Here is a 22353-nt window from a genome sequence, read left to right on the forward strand (position 1 = left end):
TTTGAACGCATTACCCGCCTCTTCAGGTGTCGAAATAAGAAGTCATTCGGTGCCAGGTCAGGACTATACGGAGGATGACTTATCAAATTGATGTTTTGTGTGCTCAAAAATGCAGTTGTTTCAGTGGATATGTGATTTCTTAAAAGACAACTGGCAAATAATTTGCTATTTTACGTTGTTCCAGTTGTTTGGTTGCGAAGTGCTTCGTGCGCGAACTTTCGGATTCGTCTCATCTTGAAACACCCATAGTCAACACCCATTCAACCGCTGTCAAGACGTGTTTCGAAACACCACTGTAGTTTTTTGTTGACATATCTTTCGACTAATGGATGAAATTTGGGATTTTCCCTAAATCCAATATAAAAACTTTGTGAATTTTCACTCATGCCCTAACGAAAGTTCTTCTTTGTATTTTGTCCGCGGAAGTTGAAGTTTGGATTTGACACCAAACCGCAAATGATACATCTCCACTCTTAAATTCGTTTGCTTAAGCTCGTACTTCAAGTATAACAGTGTTTCATTTGCTTTTCACTTCACCAACCGTATTTATTTCACACTTCTGTATTTATTTCACACTTCTGTCTATCAAATCAATTCAATTTTCACATTTTTTATTTGCATACGACAAGCTGCATCAAAAATCTCTTTTTCCGTTTGCTTTACTCGTTGGTGTCAAAAGGAAAACCGTCTTCTTACATTTTTGCGGTTTAAGGATAATGCCTTCCTTTCCAGTATTTTCTCATTAAATGTAAATGAATCTCTACTTGAAATCTATTTCATCGAGATTCTGCATATTTGTCGCTAACAATGACTTTTAGTTTATAAATATATTTAACTTTATTTATGTATGTAAGCATATATTCGTATTCGAAAAGTGGTCGGTGAAAAGAGTGGAAGATAAATTAATTGAAAAGAGTCAAAAGTTTGTTTTCAAACACAAGAAACTCTTATTAACTTCTTGCTTAATTTCGTGAACCCCAAAATTTAAGCGACTTCAACTACAAGTATTTTTCAAGCTCCATGGAAAGCTTGTAAGGGATGTCACACTCGTTCTCTCTGGGTCCCGTTTGAATTCGAGGTAAAACCTGTTGGCTCGATGCAAGATTTCAATAGGTCCGTTGAACTATTGCTCTGACCAAGTTTCATCTCAACCAATATGTTTACTTGTGCTTAGGCTGAAAGACTAAAGCTACAATTTTACTAGCTGACAGATTTGTGATGGCCTTAAGACAGTTTGTCGATTAATGATAATTTTGATTCAACTTTAAATGACTCCCCGTCGCTGGTTTCATTTCCAGTCCTACGACAAAGTCTCTATCCTATTTTATAAGACATTTACAGTTACTTAAACATTAATTGTTTTAGATTCGCCAAGCATTGGACAGTAGCGAATGCCAGTTGTTCAATCAAACGGGCAGCACCTACCATCCGACTTTGAGGTCACAAGCCTTCAATTCTGCTACGATTCTTTCTCGGCGTAGAATATATTTTAACTGCTTTCAAGAAGTTTAGTAACCCCTTTGGTTTTTCTTTTCTTTAAACTATTATAATTGAATTTAAGTGTAAAGTTTTAAAATAAAAAAAATCCTGTTCTCACGTTTCATTCGAACCATTCACAAATGTAAAACTTATCTAAAATATGCAAAACAAAGCTTAGAAGCTTTGAAGATAGCGGTTATACTTAAATACCTCACACCATAATATTTTGTGCAAATTTCACACCATAACTTTTTTGTTTGCATTGACAAGTCAGGTGAATATTGAGTTGGGTGCTGGACATTAGAGCTTTAAAACAGCTTCGAACGCTGGCCAACTAAACGTACCTCCTTATCACCATACAAATTGAAGACTGTAAATTAATTGACTTCTTTACTTCATACTTCTTCAATTAAAGCTTAACTGAATAATATCTTAATATGGCGGAGTTGCGGTGTTATGGTATAGCATATATGTATATATAACATATATGTATGTATATATACATAGGTATATTGTTTGTCATTAAATCTCAATAAGCTCTTTATTTTCATGTGGCATGAAGGTAAGATTTGTTGTGGCGCGAGGATGGAAAATGAATTGGTCGCCGAATACATGAAACACTATTAACGCCTTCTAACGTTAACTGTAATAAAGGGCAATTGCGTCGTTTGATCATTTTCGCGATAAGAGCCGTACATTGACAGCACTTCGACAGTCGAAACAGGAAACAGGCGTTCACGGAGCTACACAAAGTCCAGTTCGAATAAGTTGTTTGCGATTTAAGTGGCGCAAACAATGGTTCGATTAACAAAGCTTACCAACGAAGTTTGGTAGAGGTACGGGTAAATGCCGGTACATGTGTATGCTCAATCGATTCCGCTCGCAATTTGTAAGAGGTAGCTAAAGGTTAAAAAAGTTTTCTCATTAATTACGTTCAACAAATTGAGCTATTCGACGAACGCTACTCGCTGATTATATCCAATTCCAATGAGGATACAATAAAACGCTCTGCGTATTTAAGTATTATTTGTTTGTAATGGCTGAGTACGGCTTTTGTAGATTTTTAACTTAAGTTAAAGTGACTCCGAAACCATTTACATTAACTATGTCCATGTGATCGGTGTGACATAGCAATAAATTGTCGAAGTAAATTTTTTTATTTTCATTAACTATTTAATTAAATTCTTTCCATACAAATATCATGTAATCTGCTAGTTATAAATCAGGGCACAGTAATTCAAAGCTCATACTTGTATATATAGGAAATCTTGTTAATTTTTACAATCGTCTGTACAATATTGTCCTCCAGAGTAATTAAGCAAATATCCTGAAGGGATATAATTGTTTTCTAGAGAAAAATAGAGAATAGACTGAAACCATTGAAACATTACAAATATTAAGGTCATCAGGTCTACATACGTATGTATATGTATGTTAACATTTAATTTTGATTGTATTAGTGCGTATGTAAACCAAAATTCCATAACTTAATCAATTTTAACGTAGTTATTTTAAAATTATTCGGACTGCCGTAAAATTAAACACCAAAGATATTAAAGGAAAATGTTGAAGATATCGGTCATGAATAATGCCACTCAAAAGCTCTGTGGAAAGTGAATATCGTGTGAGTTTACTATTGAGTACAAGTGAAAGCAATGAAAACGATGTAAAATCTTTTGGAATGACGAATGACGCTTCGACGAAAGAGAAGCACGATGCGACCAAAAATGCTTTCTACGAGCGCACCTATGAGAGCTGCCCTCGCTTCGATGTCAAAATCGATGATCGACTTCGCCGGCGCCCGAAATATGGTTATCTGTAGTACCAGATTCCAAAATAAGAAAATTCGGCAAGCTACCTGGCTGTTTCCGGATCGAAAACTCACCAACCAGATTGATTATGTTGTTATAGACGGAAGACACGTTTCCGGTGTTCTAGACGTGCATACGCTCCGATGTCCTAACATCGACTGGAACACGAGGAAGGTTCGACGTCGAGAAGCTGCAATTACAATAGACAGCCGAACAATTTTCTATTCGACTTGCACTCCTGCTCTCTGAGAGCACTCGTCAACAACTCGGCATCTCAAGCTCCTTACGTACAGCTGCAACCGAAACCATTGGTTTTCGGGAAATGCAAAACAACAGCTGGTACGACAAGGAGTGTCGTGTTGCAGCGGAGAGAAAACATACCGCCTACTTCGCAACATTACAATCGACTACAACACGTGCGGGATGGCATAGACACCGAGAGTTGAAAACGGAAGCGAGACGCATTTGCAGACAAAAAATGAGAGAGGCCGAAATTCATGAGTAAAAAGAGCTTGACAAGCTGGCTTACAGAGGTGATGCTCGAAAATTCTACGAAAAGATGCGGCGACTAACAGAAGGTTTCAAGACCGGAGCATACTCTTATAGAACCATCAGAGGTGATCTAGTGACTGAGACCCAGAGTTTACGAAAATTATGCAGAGAACACTTCTCCAGCCTATTGAATGGCAGTGAACGTATAACGCCAGGAGAAAGCGAACCCGATTCTCCAATCGGTGACGATGAAGCAGACGTTCCATTGCCCGACAATGAAGAAGTTCGAATAGCAATTACCCATCTGATGAACAACTAAGCGGCGGGGGCCAAGCTCTGGGGGAAGCAGAGGAAGACCTCTACTCCGGTGGAAAGACCAGGTAGAGAAGGACCTGACTTCGCTTGGAATCGCCAATTGGCTCCACGTTGCGAAAAGAAGAAACGACTGGCGAGGTGTTGTTAACTCGGCTATAATCGCGTAAGTGTTGTGTACGCCAGTAAAGAAGAAGAGTCGAGAAAGTCTTTTTCGTATTTTGTCCATAGATGTTGTTGCAGTCGTATATCTCCAGTGAATATCGATTATATTTCGTCGCTGAGTTGGCAGTTACTCACAATATGTTTCCCTTCAAACCTGTATTCTTCAACGCGCAAAGACTCAATAAACGAAACTCAGCTAAAATCCGCAAATTTATGAGCTATGCATGTGTATAAGGAGGATGGCTTGGCACAACAATCGAGCATCGCAGCAGATCAATAACGTTAAAAAGTCATTCATACTGAATTACAACTGATGGTGGGAAAGGTCGTCCTCTACACATTCATCCGAGATGATTTTATTGGCGACAACCAAAATACTTGGGCAATCAGATCTCTTTTAATACCACAATACTTAATAAATTCAACTCAATTGCAATTGTCAATGCGGTGTGGTGTAATTTCTGTTGCAACATTGGTGCATGCAACGAAATGCAAAGTTACTGCTGCAAAGGTGTTGTGGTTGCACTGTGTACGTAGCTCGTAGAACCGCATTTGCAAAGTTTAGGGAAGTCACTGCGTCTGAAGTGCGACCGCACAGACAAGCAAGTCTCTTGACGCGTCGGCATATGCAAACAATTTGGACGAAGTTGCTGAAGAAATTAAGCAAAGAGCTAAGGTGTGTCTGTTGACGGCAGTGTAACGGTATGTATTAACTGAATTTCTTAGATAAAGGCGTTGAATAGGCGTCTTATATGGGAATATATGTACAAACTTGGCAACAGCAACCTTTGTTTGTGAAAGTTCGGCGATGTGCGCCTGTCTGTCGCATTCTCAGGAGGGCTCTTGTCAGAGAATTGTTTAAAGCAAAATTTTTCGGCAATACATGCTGTGTCAGCGGTAAAGTGATGAGTTATAATTGCTTTTTAATAAGGATATGTATGGAAATTGTTATACAAATCTATGTTAAAGCAAAAGTAGGTAGCTGGACTGATTTGACGAAGAAGTAAGTGCATGGTGTTACAAAACAAATAAACATAATTTCAAAATTTTATGAATTCGGATTCCAATTCAACATATTTGTCGGATATGGCTTCAAGGAAATGTTTTTGTCTAAACCTCAAAGTATGATCACTGGAGAGCTTTCCAACCAAAATCTATACATACATATGTACATACATAAGACTACAGAAAGGGTATTGAAAAGCTGAAAGTTCGCCATAATATGTATGTGTGACGCTATATATCGAAAGAAACTATATACTACATATGTTGAATAATACAATCTAGTCTTGCTTAAAAAGTTAAAAAGGAAAATAATAAAGACAACATATTTAGGTTAACCAAATACCCTGGATTTGATCACTTAATGAAAGTCATTGAATATCTAGTGCGCACTTTGAAAACTTAATCCAAGGCTCATTTGTGAAATATAAAGATAAATGACTGAAATAAAATTTTGAACGAATTGTTAATCACTTATTCTAGAAATTTCGAGCCAAATATTATTTTTCTAAATTTTTTTTTTCTAAATATATAAAACAAATACGGTTGTGTAAACAGACGTTTAGCAATACCAAAAGTTCCGTCAGGATCGGGAAGGGCCTCTCCGACACGTTCGATATCAAACGAGGTTTCAGACAAGGCGACTCCCTATCGTGCGACTTCTTCAATCTACTGCTGCAGAAAATAATTTGAGTAGCACAGCTGAATAGAGAAGATACAATCTTCTATCAGAGTCTTCAACTTCTGGAGTACGCCGATGACACCGATACAATTGGCCATAACAACTGCGCCGTTAGTTCTGCTTTCTCCAGGTTGGACAATGAAGCAAAGCTAATGGGTCTGCTAGTGAACGAGGGCAAGACGAAATATCTCTTGTCATCCTATTTTTTTTTCAAAGATTTTTCTATGTTTTTGTAAGATAATAGGCTGTCAAAAAAGTCTTGCGGTATTTTCGCTAGTTGACGCTGAAAGCACGTAGTTCTAGTTTTATTCGTCACATCGGCATATTTTGCAGTACTGCATTTTACAGTACGGCATATTTTACAGTACTACTACGATAAAGGCAAAAATGCATCTCAACCCGCCAATAAAATTTGTGCAGTTTATGGACCCGATACAGTTTCCATTTCCTCCGCACAACGATGGTTTCAACGTTTTCGTTCTGGTGTAGAAGTGGTCGAAGATGCGCCACGCTCCGGAAGGCCTGTCGTCGAAAATTGCGATGAAATCGCAGAATTGGTCGAAAGAGACCGGCATATTTAGTAGCAGCCGTAGCATCGGTCAAGAGCTGGGCATGAGTCATCAAAAATTCATTTCAAATTCAATAAAAAAAAAAAATGCAATAAAAATACCGCAAGACTTTTTGACAACCCATTATTTAGTGTGAAAATATTAAAATATAGTGGTATTGTAACTTAGACTCCTGTTTCCACTTGTGATTGGTAAGTACATATTTATAACAGTTAAGAAAGGGCTAAATTCGGGTGCAACTTAATGTTTAATACTCTTGCAACTTGCATGAATAAAAGCCAGGGAAATATTTTAAGGTGTATAACGTCAACCAGAGAATCGAAATCCGAGCAATTTTATGTATACATATCTATATATAACTCATACACTGATCGACATATTCGCCATATGAGAGTTTTTCCCAATACCACATACTAAAAAACCAATCATATAGAGTAAATTCAGCCGGATGTTCGAAAATCGTGATACTTTTTTATATAAGGGCTGGGTCAAGTTTTTGCTCAAATAAATCTAGTTTAGGCACAAAGATACACTGTTATGATAAAATCAGGCTCTCTTATTTACATTGAGATAACTCACATATTGGCCGATATACATATGTGGTACAAAGGCACCCGGAAGGTCGAAAATCTTTATATTAGATTTATGGGGGCTAAGGGAAGTATCGGTCCGATCCAAACTATTTTTAAAATACAAACATACCATTATCAGGAAAGGGTTATTCCTTTATTTCAATTATGTATTTCACACATTGACCGATATATTCGATAAAAAGTCAACTACAGGAACTGGGGTCTAAATATTCTGTGTCTAGAGGCTTGAAGTTTTTGTTGGATTTAAACAATTTTTGGTCATAAAGTGGCATAGACTATAGGCATTATTCGAGCAAAGATTTATCCCGTTGTATTAATAGCTTAATGATTTGTGTACTGGAAACTGAACGAACTAAGTGGAATTTAAAATTGTGCTGTATGAGAAGTAGGCGTGCTTGTTGTTCGATTGCGCTTATTTTCACAACGTGATATAGGAATATGAATAAAATGTCATGTACCAAATTTTGTCGAAATCGGTTAGTCGGGTCCCGAGATATGGGATTTCACCAAAAAGTGGGCGAGGCCATGTGCCGTCAAATTTTCACGCGGGCTCCAATAAAACCTTATCATTCCATCTCGGAGATAAAATTTAATATTTCTATAAAAGGTAGTTATTGATTTACTGCGTGTTTACTAGTTTATAACAGTACCGTTATATGGGGAGTGAGCGGGGTTATCCTCTGATTTAATCCATTTTCACACTGTCGGTAGAGGTTCTTATAAGATTTGTACTCAGCAAATTTGGTTGTTGTTGTAGCTTGAGTGGTTTCTTAGAGAGCGGGGCCAAGCCCACTTTTTCAAAAACTTTTGCCCACAAGTGCCCTTTCCTATTACGATTCTTTATACTAAATTACAGCTTTATATCTTAATTTAGTGCTTAATTATGGCACTTTATATGCTTTTGGTTAATGGCGATTTGTGAGCGTGGCAGTTGTCCGATTACGCCCATCTATGAACTCGAAATTTTCTTCGTACCAAGGATCCCACATTCCATCGAGATATCTCAATTTTTACTCAAGATACAGCTTGGACGGACGGACTTACGAACGGACGGACAGACAGCCAGACACCCGGATTTCATCTTTTCTCATCATACTGTGCCCAAAAAATAAGCTGACATTATATTTATTTTGAAAATTCTTTATTTATTCTTCCAAATCAATTTCATCCCGTTCAAAGTAGTCCCCTCCCGATGCAATGCACTTATGCCAACGGATTTTCCAATCTTCGAAACACTGATTGTAGTCACTTTCCGGGATGGCTTTCAGTTCCGTCTTCGCTGCAGCTTGAATCTCCTCTATCGTATAAAAACGGTGTCCCCGGAGCGGTCTTTTGAGCTTGGTGAACAGCCAGAAGTCGCACGGCGCCAGATCAGGTGAATACGGTGGTTGCGGAACGATATGGGTTGAGTTTTTGGCGAAATGATCACGAATTACGAGGGCAGTATGGGATGGTGCATTATCGTGGTGTAAAAACCAAGAATTTTCTTTCCACAATTCCGGACTTTTTAGGCGGATAGCGTTACGCAAACGATGCATAACGTTCAAATAATATTCCTTGTTGACTGTTTGACGGGTTGGAAGGAATTCATAATGCACAACACCACGATAATCGAAGAAAACAGTCAACATGACCTTGATTTTTGAGCGATTTTGGCGCGATTTTTTTGGTCTCGGCTCTTTTTTGGCACGACATTCGCCCGATTGATCGGTTGTTTCGGGGTCGTAAGCATAGATCCAAGTCTCATCGCCAGTTATAATGCGTTTTATAATACCCTGGTAGTCGGAAAGCATCGTTTCACACACTTCAACGCGACGCTTTTTTCCAAAAAATGCAATGTTTTCGGTACCAGTCGAGATTTGACGCGCTTGAAGCCCAAAACATCCTTCAAAATGGTATTGGCTGAGCCTTTCGATATGCCAACTTCATCAGCAAGGTCTCTAATTGTTAATCGACGGTTTTTCAACACCAAATCTTTGATTTGTTGAACGTGAGTTTCGTCGGTTGAGCTTGATGGTCCCCCTGGACGCTCTTCGTCTTCGACACGTTCACGGCCGGCTTGGAACTCACTATTCCACTTGTAAACATTTTTTTTAGACATAGCCTCATGACCAAAGGCTTTCTGCACCATCCTCAACGTATCCGCAGCAGAAAATTGATTCCGTAAACAAAATTTAATGCAAATTCTTTGCTCAACAAATTTCGACATCGCAAAAAACGAAAAACTCACTTTTAGCAGCTCACAAAACGACACGTATCTCAAACACTAATGAATTTTGACATGAAATTTGACGTAAATGTGACTGACAGTACTACCAATCAAAAAAAAATTAATTCTCCAAATCCTTCGACGCGCGCAGTCTAAATTCAATTTTTTGGGCACAGTAGTACATCCGTTAATTGTACAAAACTATTATACTCTGTAGGAACAGGTTGCAAGGGTATAAAAATACATTGATCTGGGTCTTATTTTAGTGTATGGTATCTATATGTAACATTTGGCCGGTATGGTTTTACAAATATGTGCCAAAATTCCGATAAAAAGTAAATAATGTGATTTCTCTTATGTAAAAAAAATTGCTTTGGTAGAAAATGAATCCTGACGATATCAACGACTTCGCCGGGCCCGAAATATGGTTGCCTATAGTATCAGATTCCACCCTAGGAAAATTCATCAAGCTATATATAGTATGATCATTTTGCGATAGACGGAAGAGATGTCTCCAGTGTTTTACGTGCGTACGTTCCGAGGCCCTAACATCGACTCTGGCCACTGTCTTGTTGCAGCCAAGATACGCGCCCGCCTCTGTGCAGCAAAAAACGCACGAAGCTGCAATCAAAACAGAGTGCTGAACGATTTTTGATAGCATCAAAAGAAGCTGCGTTTATGCAGCGATGTCTAAATTTGGTATCCCCGCAAAACTAGTATGGCTGTGTAAACTGACGTTGAGCAACACGAAAAACTCAGTCAGGATCGGGAAGGACCTCTCCGAGCTGTTCGATACCAAACGAGGTTTCAGACAAGGCGACTCCCTATCGTGCGACTTCTTCAACCTGCTGCTGGAGAAAATAATGCGAGCTGCAAAAATTAATCGATCAGGTACAATCTTCTATAAGAGTGTACAGCGACTGGCGTACACCGACGATATTGATATCATCGGCCTCAAAAACAGCGTCTTGGCTCTCACGTCACTGTTGGCAGTCATAACTTTGGAGACGTAGATAATTTGGTCTATTTTGGAACCAGTATCAACACCAACAGCAATGTCTGCCCTGAGATCCAACGGAGTATACCTCTTGCCAACAGGTGCTACCTCGGACTGAGTAGGCAATGGAGAAGTAAAGACCTCTTTCGACGAACGAAAACCAAACTCTATAAGTCACACATTATTTCAGTCCTGCTAGATGAAACAAGAGGCATGGACGATGACAACATGTGATGAGTCGACGTTATTTATGGTCCTTTGCGCGTTAGCCACCGCGTATATCGCATTCGATGGAACGACGAGCTGTATGAGATATATGACGACATTAACATAGTTCAGCGAATTAGAAGACAGCGGCTACGCTGGTTAGGTCATGTCGTCCGTATGGACGAAAACAATCCAGCTCTGAAAGCTTTCGACGCAGTACTCGCCGGTAGAAGCAGAGGAAGAGGAAGACCTCCACCCTGTTGGAAAGGTGAGGAAGGACCTGACTACGCTTGGAATCTCCAATTGGCGCTACCTTACAAAAAGAAGAAACGACTGGTGCATTGTTGTTAACACGGCTATAACCTCGTAAGCGATGTCTACGCCAATAAAGAAAAATAATCAAAAAGAAAAAAAAGGTTAACTGAAAAATTCCTTATAAAAAATATATTTTTTGGTTAGTCAAATATTTATGTATATTAAATTTACTAAAAAAATTTAAATACTTTACCAATATTATATAATTCTAAAGAATGTCTATTTTAATAAGAGTACAAAACCAAAATTTTTCTAAAGGAAATCATACTTTATTATTCACTATGTTAATCATTTGGTTGAAAATACACACACAGAGCGTTTAAAAAATTCATGAGACAAATCAAACACGACGTGGATTACAAAAGGAAACAACTAAAAAATATGCGTAAAATAAAACTGTCGCATTTATGCTAATAAGCCGAACATTATAAAAATATTTCGTTTATCAGTTTTAATCATCGCCAGCAACAAATTGGTCACATTACAGTGTTATACCAATACATAATAATCGTGTATATGGTAGGAAAAAGGGGAACACTGACCGCAATCAGTAGGTAGGTCTTCAAATAATCTATGTATGCATGTATGTATAGAAGTCTGAAATGCAAAACGGCGCAACACTCCGGACACGCATGTCCGAGTAATAAACCAGCACGCGACCGTCAGCAGTCAGCGGCTAACGAATACAGAGGACGGACTCCCAACGGTTTCGACATGGGCGCTGGCGCGTGTAACCATCTCAGCTGTAGTTGCAGCTCATGTAAATGCATGGACCGCAGTACTAGGGAGAGTGAAGTTACTTATGACTTATACATATTGTATAGTATATCGGTATCACTGTGGCACTCTCTAAAGTGTCTTTGGCGTTCACGAGGCTTCGGCAAAGTCGCATCTGTTTGCTCTGTCTCTAAGTTGTGCGATGTCGGCATGCTGTGCGGTCATACATGCCACTTACTATACATATACCAACGAGAATGTAGAGAAAATCTGTATATACATATATGTATTTGTGTTAGGTTTCTTTCCTTTACTCCGTCCTATGGTGGGTGTGTGTCAGCAGCTCTAAAAGTAACCTGAGAATTAAATAGTATGGGCACTGATTGCCAACTTTCAATGCTTAAGTTGTTCGTGGCCTACTGTGAGGTGCCAACCAAAGCCGTCCTACTAAAAATACATACATACATACACATGTAAAGGGATACACACTGCTACGTCCTTTACACTATGCTAGACAAGTTTGTGTTTCACAATTATATTTAGAGTTGGAATAAAAATGAAGAATTTGAAGTGGATGAATTAATTTTCCACAAACTTCGTTAAAATTGTGCAGAGAATTTGTCAAAGAAGATAATTTAATCTTGTTCAATACGTAATATCTAGGACTATGTATCTGATGAATTGTTAAAGATTTTCTTCTTAAGTTTAGGTACAAACATAATATCGATGGTTGAAATTATAACGTTAGTTCTGCGTTGGATTAATTGGATCGATGACAGGAATGTGTTTCAAACTTGTGACAAAACCTTATTCAGCGATATCTGAGTTTTTCATCATATAAAGTTAAAGTATATATTGACTGCCGGTAATCACACCACTTAATGCTCAGACGTTCTCAACTTCAGACCATAAGCCTCTTGGGTCTTTTGATTCTTCAATATTATTTCATTTAATCCTAAGGGCCTCAGAAAATGTAGCATGCCTGAAGGATCGAATGGTAAGGGCCTATTGGGAAGAAGCGCTCTGGTCCCGTGGGCGAGACGGTGGAGGCTTCTTTTGCTAGTTTGCCCGCTATTTCGGTTCCTTCAAAACAAGTAAAATCGGAATCCAAAATAGCCGAATTTCATACCGACCGTCTAGAATTTTGTTACCTGACACATTACCACACCATGTCTGATTGGATTGTAAGTGCTGATATCGTCACCAGTTTGGCTGTCGTTCTGAAATTTGTAGCATAGTGTAATATATATGAATATATTATTGGTTCGTACACATATTCATAATTTCGGATTTTGTATCGAATAAACATTTTAAATTGATTAAAATGCGATAAATCATAATCGTCGCCTGTCGACCAACCGTTGTTATTGAGCGCGTTTGACTACAAGAAGAACAAAAACAAAACACGAATCAAACCATAACTCGCAGCTTAAAGCGATTTTATACTCCCGGCTTGTGTGAAAGTATGGTTTCACTCGTCTTTGCTTGTTTTCGATCACATTAATGCCAGTTTTGTTTTCGCTTCGGACACGACTTCCCTATTTCCCCTCAGTTTTCTCTCAACCGCTTGCTTTTGTGCGTGTGTATGTTTATATGTGTGCTGTGAGCTTTATAAATTTATGAGCCACCAGCATAATAAAGTGTTAACGGAACGCGTTATTAATGTAAGTGATGCACCTATGTTGGACATATGGATCGTAAAATGTGCGCTCGGCTGCTATGGTAACTGACAAGTATTATTTTGTTTTTGGGCAGGGTCTTCAAAGTATTTATTTTATTTGAAGATCATCCCAGTTGAAATTTTTAGTGGGTCTTGGGTTCAGAATCTTCTCGTGGAAGGAATAAACGATCCAATGTGATCCAATGTGTACATAGCCTTATCGTCCGATAGTGAAACTATCTTAATATAATTATTTTCGTAGATGACTACTGTGAACAGCTTTAATCCACTCTTGTTTTGACCATGGTTGAAAGCGGAAAGTGGATTTACAACCATTAATGATTTGATTCAGGTTTACGGTGATTATTCTCAATAGGCAGAAGTTGAGATGGAAGACATATCAAAAGACTGCGTGGATATATCCTGCATGGAATAAGAAAGCTATCGTCGAGTTAGATACTGTCCAAGTCCAACCATGAAACATATTTACAGGACTTTTTTACGCCGTTTAAGCGCAATCCATCACAACAGTCAAACGAATTTTCTTGTATTCACAAGGCGTAATCGACCTAAAGTCTTAGTGCTGAATTGTGTCGAATTATTATGCCGATGCGTCGAACTGCCGCAAAAACGACTTCATTTGGTGAAAAAAATGAAGAAATTTCATTTGAATAGAAAGGTTATCACCAACACGTAAATCTTCCTTGCTAGGGTCAAGTGTGTCGAGCTAAACGAAGACTGAGTTAAGGAACAGGCAATTTTCAAAAATTTTTGTTTTTCTAATTGAACCGTCATCGCATAGCGGTCTTTGTTTTTATACTTAACTTGTGTAAAAATTAAGATATCTTGATGACTTGGTACTCATGTTCCTAGGCACCAATAATTGAAAAATTATAAATTGCCGTCATTAAGCAGCAAATTGAAATACACAACTGTAATTAGATACCACGAATCACATCAAGGGCACTTGTGTTCTCGAGTGTACCTGAGCAATGTCAAAAGTTAGTGAAACCTTTAAGGTGGGAAAAAATGTGAAAAAAATATTTTAGGAAATAAAAGTACAGAAACTTTCTTAAAAAATATTTGGTTCAGCGCTGGTTATGAATGGACTTGGTTAATTTTTTTGTGAAACCCTTATATAATTATTTCTGATCTGATGGTTGACGTTTTGCACATTAACTCGATATAAGGGGAGATCCAAGTAGAGGTAATTTTTCCAATAGCCTTTTTTTGACAGATCACGCGTTTTGTTCAGTATTATTGGACGTTTCATCATGGAAAGACTTATGCCTGAACAACGTTTACAAATCGTACAACTTTATTACGAAAATTCATGTGTTGTAAAGAATGTGTTTCGCGCGTTTCGCTCAACTTAGAGTGAAAAATCGGAATACTGAGCGCACTATTCGCAATAATATTCGACCGAATAAGCCGCGTCCGGCCTGCAGTGAAGAAAATATAGCCGTCACTGACAGTGTACACCACGACCGTGGAGAGTCAATTCGTCACCATTCGCAGCAGCACGACCTTGCCATTGCTTGGGCTCTTGAAAATTTCGAAGAAGACCCGACGTTTTTGAGTCAATATTTTTTAATTACGACCGTTATCGCGCCATGGTTATCGATTTTGATGCCTGAAATTGAAGCTCGTGATCTCCGCGGCATTTGGTTTGAAAAGACGGCGCCACTTCCCACACATCACATCAATCAACGTATTTATTGAGAGAACACTTCAGAGAGCAGATAATTTCACATTTTGGATCGGTCGATTGGCCACCAGGATCGTGTGATATCACACCGCTAAACATTTTCGTGCGGGATTTTAGATTCCGACCCTCTTGTTGCTGTTTTACACCTTAAGGTATTTCCCTGGCTTTTATTCCTGCAAGTTGCAGTAGTATAAAATCTTCGGTTGCAGCCCTTCATAACTTGTTTTCTTTTCAATTTATATAGCACCATGAATGCAAAACTTATAGTTTCGTAGGAAATTTATTAATCCACAAAATGGTCTCGTATAATTTCAAGATTAAGTTATGCGTTTACAAGAAATTCATCGTCCAAAATCATATCAATTGAAAAGAAAAACATAAAGAAAGTTATTTTTTCAAGTAGTGGCAATCATAATCTGATAACAAGAAAAAATAGAAAACTTTAAAGATTGGAAATACTCTCTTAAAGGTGTCTGAAGATCTGTTTTTCTGAGTACTAAGCGAAAAGAAAATTTTGTTTTTATTTTTTGAGCCATTCTAATATATGTATATAAATAATATACGCGGTGACAAATAGAGCAACCATAATAGGTAGAAAATCATATACGAGTAGATATGTGAGATATATTTCCTATATTGATAACCTCTTTTGACAGATACAACAACTTCTTGCTAATTTATCCTCATTAAGCTTATTACTACTTAAATCATATTAATAATCTACTAATATTTGAATATATGTACATACATATACTATATGTTTATGGACTAACATAATACAACATATCAAGCGGATACATGATCAGTTATCGCACTATGGCATGCAAGCTGCGCACTGTGATATCAACAGTAAATGCCAGTGATTTGCGGCTGTTGCCTGTGGTTGGTGCTGTGTTTCGTGTAGTTTTCGAGTTGAAAACTAACTCTCGCAGCTCATAACAAAGCGCTCACGTGCGCCTATTTACTTTTGACCAAGCCATATATACTCGAATTCCTTATATACACATACATATGTACATATGTATGTATAAGTAGGGATTATGAGTGTGCGTGGGGCAATTTGAGCGGCGCGGCCACACGTATGTCTCCCATGCCACTCAGCAGGCAGCCAAGCGTTATGGACAATCAATAAATTTTAACACGTGATCAGACCAATAAACGATCTGTAATGACGGCGGCAAGGCGACGCGACGGCTAAAGCCGATGGTGATCTGGCGTGCGAAGGTAACGGAGAGACGGACGAGACGATGATTGTGATGACGACAACATCAACAGCGACAATAGCAACAACAGCAACGACGGCTTGAAAGCACTCGTAGTCACTTTTGGCTTGTACGCCGACAGCTTGAAGATTTAAGGCTATCGGAAGATGATTGGCGCTGAATGTAAGCGTGGTGGTTTCCTCTAGTTATTCGATTAATAAGTACAGCAGCAATAGTTAAGAATTAGTAACAATGAGAAGCTGCTTGAGACTAATGCGGAGCGAGATACTAGCAGGAAATTGTATTTGCATGGCGAGGTGGTGAGTATGTAACGACGTTATGACAAGTTTCGAGAAAACACGCGAACACCGAGAACATTTAGAGCGATACAATCTGGAACATTGCGAGATTTTGTACTAAACAACTTGGTACATTGAATATCTTTTTATTTACAAATAAGGAAGGGCTATGTTCGGGTGGATTTCTCAAAAGCGTTTGATCAAGCTTCTCACAATATTCTTATTAAAAAGTTATTCTCTTTAGGTTTGCACTCTGTCTTCTTGCAGTCAGAGATCAAGTCATATTTGCACAATAGACGCTGTGTTGTGACACAAGGAAATGTTTAATGCGATCATTTTCTTTGTTTTTTCAACGACATAAACTTCAATTTGATGTTGATAGTTTTTATGATTGGCGCCTGAATCAAAGCTTTCTCTAAATTTTGTTTTTGTTTGCAAATCTCTTATGCGAGGGGACGTAACATCTTACCTTCCAGTTACAATATTTCATATTGTGTCCTAAAATGTATAACCGAAATCAAAGTCTTGAGGTAATCTTTGACAATATATTTTTTGTTTCAATAACCTCAATTATATCACTTCGAAATCGTTGTCTGTGATTGTCTTTGTCGTCGAAAGGCTTCCAGATTTTTCGACCCCTATCTTGGAGTATGCTGTGTTCGTTTGTTTATCCTCAATTAATAAGATTGAACGTGTTCAAAAGATTTTCATTAAATTTGCCCTCCGCTCCTTACAGTTTGTTGACCCTATATCGTCTTATGAATTTAGTGTATTGCTATTAAACTTCAAATAACTTGAAAATCGACGGTGCGTTCTCTGCCTTTAATTTGTTTTCAATGTTATTGATGGAGTTATTGACTGTCCGTCTATATATTCGGAAAAATTAATTTCAATATTCCTCAGCGTTGTTTCAGATCTATGTCCCCATTTTACTGTAAAGAACGTTTAACTCAATTTCTGAGAAAGTTCTAACTGATTTTTTGTGTTTTAGCTAAGTTATATATTTATTATGCTTTAATTCTAGTTTAAATCATAATTCTCCAATAGTTTATAAGAATTAATGTTCACAAATAGGCCCAGAAATGATTGTTAATTTTCATTGGTATGATTTTTTTACGTGGCGGGTCCCAAACACAGCGCACAACCCTGCGGACCGGAAGTCGTGAGCTGCTTGAGTCATATGTAAAAGAATCGTTTCTGGCCACTCCCAAGTGAATGGCGATCAGAGAACTTTCCTCACTTGTGTAAACTTCTACACATAACTCTATCCTCCAAACTCCTTACGTACAGCTGCAACCGAAACCATTGGTTTTCGGTAAATGCAAAAGAACAGCTGGTATGACGAGGAGTGCCGTGTCGCAGTGGAGAGAGAACAGACTGCCTACCTCGCAACGTTACGATCGACCACAACACGTGCGGGATGGGATAGATACCGAGAGTTGAAGAGGGAAGCGAGACGCATTTGCAGACAGAAGAAGAAAGAGGCCGAAATGCGTGAGTATGAAAAGCTTGATAAGCTGGCCGACAGGGGTAATGTTCGAAAATTCTACGAAAAAATGCGGCGGCTTACAGAAGGTTTCAAGACCGGAGCATACTCTTATAGAACCCCCAAATATGATCTAGTCACTGATGACCGGACCATACTTAAATTATGGAGGGAACACTTCTCCAGCCTGCTGAATGGCAGTGAACGTACAACACCAGGACAAGGCGAACCCGGTTCCCCAGTTGATGACGATGGAGTAGAAGTTCCATTGCCCGAGCATGAAGAAGTTCGAATAGAATTACCCTCCTGAAGAACAACAAAGTGGCGGGGGCCGATGGATTGCCGGCCTATGCAAACACGGCGGATAAGGAGCATGCATCGGCTTCATTGTAAAATATGGTCGGACGAAAGCATGCCCAACGATTGGAATTTAAGTGTGCTATACCTAATCCATAAAGAGGGAGACCCCACAATCTGCGCCAACTACCGTGGGATAAGTCCCCTCAACATCGCGTATAAGGTTCTATCGAGCGTGTTGTGTGCTATTGATATCATCGGCCTCAACACCCGCGCCGTTAGTTCTGTTTTTCCAGACTGGACAAGGAAGCAATGCAAATGGGTCTGGCAGTGAACGAGAGCAAGACGAAATATCTCCTGCCATCAACCAAACACGTTACTGTTGACAGTCATAATTTTGAAGTTGTAGATAATTTCGTCTATCTTGGAACCAGCGTAAACATCATCAACAATGTCAGCCTAGAAATCCAACACAGGATAACTCTTGCCAACAGGTGGTACTTCGGACTGAGTAGGCAATTGAGAAGCAAAGTCTTGTCTCAACGAACAAAAACCAAATTCTATAAGTCACTCATAGTTCCCGTCCTGCTATATGGTGCAGAGGCATGGACGATGACATTAACTGATGAGTCGACGTTGCGAGTTTTCGAGAGAAAAGTTATGCGAAAGATTTATGGTCCTTTGCGCAGTGGCCACGGCGAATATCGATGAGCTGTATGAGATATATGACGACATTGACATAGTTCAGCGAATTATAAGACAGAGGTTACGCTGGCTAGGTCATGTTGACCGAATGGACGAAACACTCCAGCTCTGAAAGTATGCGACGCAGTACCCGCCGGGGGAAGCAGAGGAAGAGGAAGACCTCCACTCCGTTGGAAGGACCAAGTGGAGAAGGACCTGGCTTCGCTTGAAATGGCGCCACGTAGCGAAAAGAAGAAACGACTGGCGCGCCGTTGTTAACTCGGCTATAATCGCGTAAGCCGTGTCTACACCAATAAAGAAGAAGAGGCCCAGGAATAGTATTTTCAGACTTATGGGAACTATAGCGGGGCTCTGGCCTTTTGGAGGGCATGCGCTAAATATGGGTGCATACCCCATATTTGACGCAGCTGCAAGCTAGAAGGAAATAAGGAAGCATTACGCCACTTTTTCTGTGAATGCCTAGCTCTATCTCAAAACCGACACATCTTACTTGGAATCCATCAGTTAGAAATCTTGAATATCTGTCTACGGTTATAAGTTTCATTGAGAGCATCAAATGTTTTGAGCGTAAAGATAAATGTCTTACGAAATTACATCAAAATGGCTCATCTAGCGCTTGAACATATATATTTAGATTTATTCATATAAAACTTGTTCAATTGATTGCATAATACAATATTCAGAACTATGTTTATTCGACATTCATTTGCATTGCAAAATCTATAATAGTTTATATAGTATGTACACATGTGGACAGCATTCCTTCACCGACTCTCCTATTAAGATATTCTTTATATTAGGGTCGTTCGGCTCAGCACACTTCCATTCATGAACGAGTGCATTTGAGTTTGACGTCTATGGTCCGGGCCATATCGAAGGGGTAATTCTCGACGCAAACAAGATAATATTTGTTCAAATTTGAAATTCGCAGATTTCCAGTGACAAGTGCATGGTGGCATATGGTCTCCACAAGATTTCTTATGACAAACATAATTAACATCGGGAGCACGTGTGGACTTAAGTAATGTGAATACTGTGGGTGGTTGGAAATGTGTATCCTTGTGATGGCAAAAGCATGGCGGCATACAAGTGCATATGATTGCTCCTTTCCTTGGTGGGAAATGTTTTGTTGTCCGTTTGGCCGTCTTGCATTCATAGAGTCGGTAGTGTGGTGTACCGCCAATGATCTCGGCACCTTCGGGTTCATGAGTATGCGCTAGCCAATGTTCCAGTGTTTCCCAATGTGAGAGATATGGTTTACTCTCACGTATCAATTGCATGCGACGCCATAATTCGGTGCGTTTGGTTATATCGTAAGTGCGGCCGGTCTTTTTGCGAAAGAGTTTGTACAACTCGTAGTAGTATTGTGACGGTAATGCGATACTGCGCATAAATTTCGTCATCTCATAGTGGAACAGTTGTCGAATGCCGTAAGCTATATGCTTGATATCGTTGAAGTTTTTTATATTCATCGATGCGAGAGCCTTCGCATCAATCAGCAATAGTTTGCGTCCCGAAATAAGGTTGACACGAAAGGTGTTCTGTAATAGATGTAAAAGTATTTTATTCCTTTATCATCTTATTGGGTATCTCCGAGTCTTGTTTCTGAAGTGATTTCGAGAAATGGAGCCGAGTTGGCAGTCCTTGGCCGGATAATAATCCGGGTCCTCGTCGGTTACTCAGAGCCGTCTATCGTGGGAAACTTTCCTGAGGTTGGTCTAAAGATTTTGGACAACACGATATGTGATAACATGTCATTGATTAACATTTGAGCTACACATATCGTGTTATCCAAAATCTTTAGACCAGCCTCAGGAAAGATTACCACGACAGACCAGTTCGTGGTGGTGTATAGTTTTTTATAAGCATATTGAAAAATGTAATCAAATATAAAAGAGACTGTGGTTGTAGTCTAGGCAATAGGAGTAAGCTTGTTGTCCTCTCTGTTTCAAAAGACGAGTCTGTTGTACATATTTTTGATTAAAATAATATAAGATTATTGCTTGCGCTCATCCATTTCAATACTTGTATGTTGGAGAAATATTATGATGAAATTTTTAATACTTTCAATACTTGTATGTTGGAGAAATATTATGATGAAATCTTAAATACTGCCTAATGCTTAAAAAATAAATTGATAACACTATTATGGGAGCTTAACGGTCAAAAATTAACAATACGTATCAGTATGCATATATAGATATTTAAGAGCATCAGGTTTCAAGCGTATCCATAAATAGTTGATTAAATAGAGGGAAAAAGAGATCAGGAGTAATAATACACAACAGCACGCTTAAATAATATTACAGACCTGGTAATGTCGATAGCCATATTTCCTTATCCACCTACAGACATCCTCAACTGTCCACTCATACACCGACGGTAATGGCAATTTATCTACCAAATTCGATGTTAGATTGAGCAAAGTATCGGGCGAAACTCGAAAAACGATGGGTAATGAGTTTTTGTTGAAAGTTTCGCCTTCCATTCTGAGAAATGAAACATCACCATATTCATATTTGTCTACTTTAGAATGTATAGGTATTCCGTCGAATAGATTCTCCTTCAATTGCACGAACTTTTCATCGGAAGCTCCATATAATACCCGCATTTTTTTCAATAAACCTTTTATTTGCAGCACCTATGTAAAAATATACAAAATAAAAACTTATGCAGATGTATTTATGTTGCTATAATATGACAATATGTACTGAATGAAGGAAAAATCCCAAAGTAAAAAACAACAAACCTAAATTTCAAATTTCACCAAGTTACAAGGGACTTACGAATGCATGTACAAGGTTAAAAAACTTGTATTTTGAGGTTATTATACAGTTATGAGATTTTAAAAAATTCACACCAACTTTCAAATTTAAGTTCTTAAGTTTCACTTTATGAACACTCACATCTGTACAACTCAAGATGTGTATATTAGTTTGTCAAATATCACCTTTCCGCGTTATTGCTCTTTATTCAATGCTTTATAAAAAGTGTTATAGTAATCGGATTTAGTTCAAATATGCGCCGTTGTGTGCTCTGGCGTTGTCCTGGTGGACCACTACACCCTTCCGGTTGGCCAATTCTGGACGCTTCTGGTCAACCGCCTGCTTCAAGCGGACCAGTTGTTCGCAGTAGATGGTAGAATTAAGCGTCTGGCCATATGGGAACAGCTCATAGTGGATAATTCCCTTCAAATCCCACCAAACACACAGCAAAACCTTCCTGGCCGTTAATCCTGACTTGGCAACTGTTTGGGACGATTCGCCGGCTTTCGACCACGACTGTTTTCGCTTGACATTGTCGTATGTGATCCATTTTTCGTCGCAGTCACCACTTCAAAAATGGGTCGGGGTCGATCCGTTTCAGCAGCATGTCGCAGGTGTTCATTCGGTCCAGAATGTTTTTTTGCGTCAAATCATGCGGCACCCAAACATCTAGCTTTTTTA

The 22353-nt window shown here is 38.8% G+C and overlaps 1 protein-coding gene across 1 annotated transcript; it reads right to left on the reverse strand.

Annotated features, from left to right (window-relative positions):
* Positions 1–19600: 19600 nt before the first annotated feature.
* LOC120769151 lies at positions 19601–21554 on the reverse strand. Its single transcript, XM_040096030.1, has 2 exons — positions 21219–21554; positions 19601–20448 (listed from the first exon to the last, which is right to left on the reverse strand). Exons 1-2 carry the CDS (start codon positions 21516–21518, stop codon positions 19699–19701), a joined length of 1050 nt encoding a protein of 349 aa, XP_039951964.1. The 5' UTR covers positions 21519–21554; the 3' UTR covers positions 19601–19698.
* Positions 21555–22353: the final 799 nt, after the last annotated feature.

This window comes from Bactrocera tryoni, chromosome 2, assembly GCF_016617805.1.
Source record: "Bactrocera tryoni isolate S06 chromosome 2, CSIRO_BtryS06_freeze2, whole genome shotgun sequence".
NCBI lineage: Eukaryota > Metazoa > Arthropoda > Insecta > Diptera > Tephritidae > Bactrocera > Bactrocera tryoni.

Coding starts and splice junctions, on each gene's coding strand:
- LOC120769151 (XM_040096030.1), bottom strand. CDS start 21,518: ATGCGGGTATTATATGGAGCTTCCGATGAAAAGTTCGTGCAATTGAAG. Junction 20,449..21,218: donor ATGGCTATCGACATTACCAG/GTCTGTAATATT, acceptor CATCTATTACAG/AACACCTTTCGTGTCAACCT.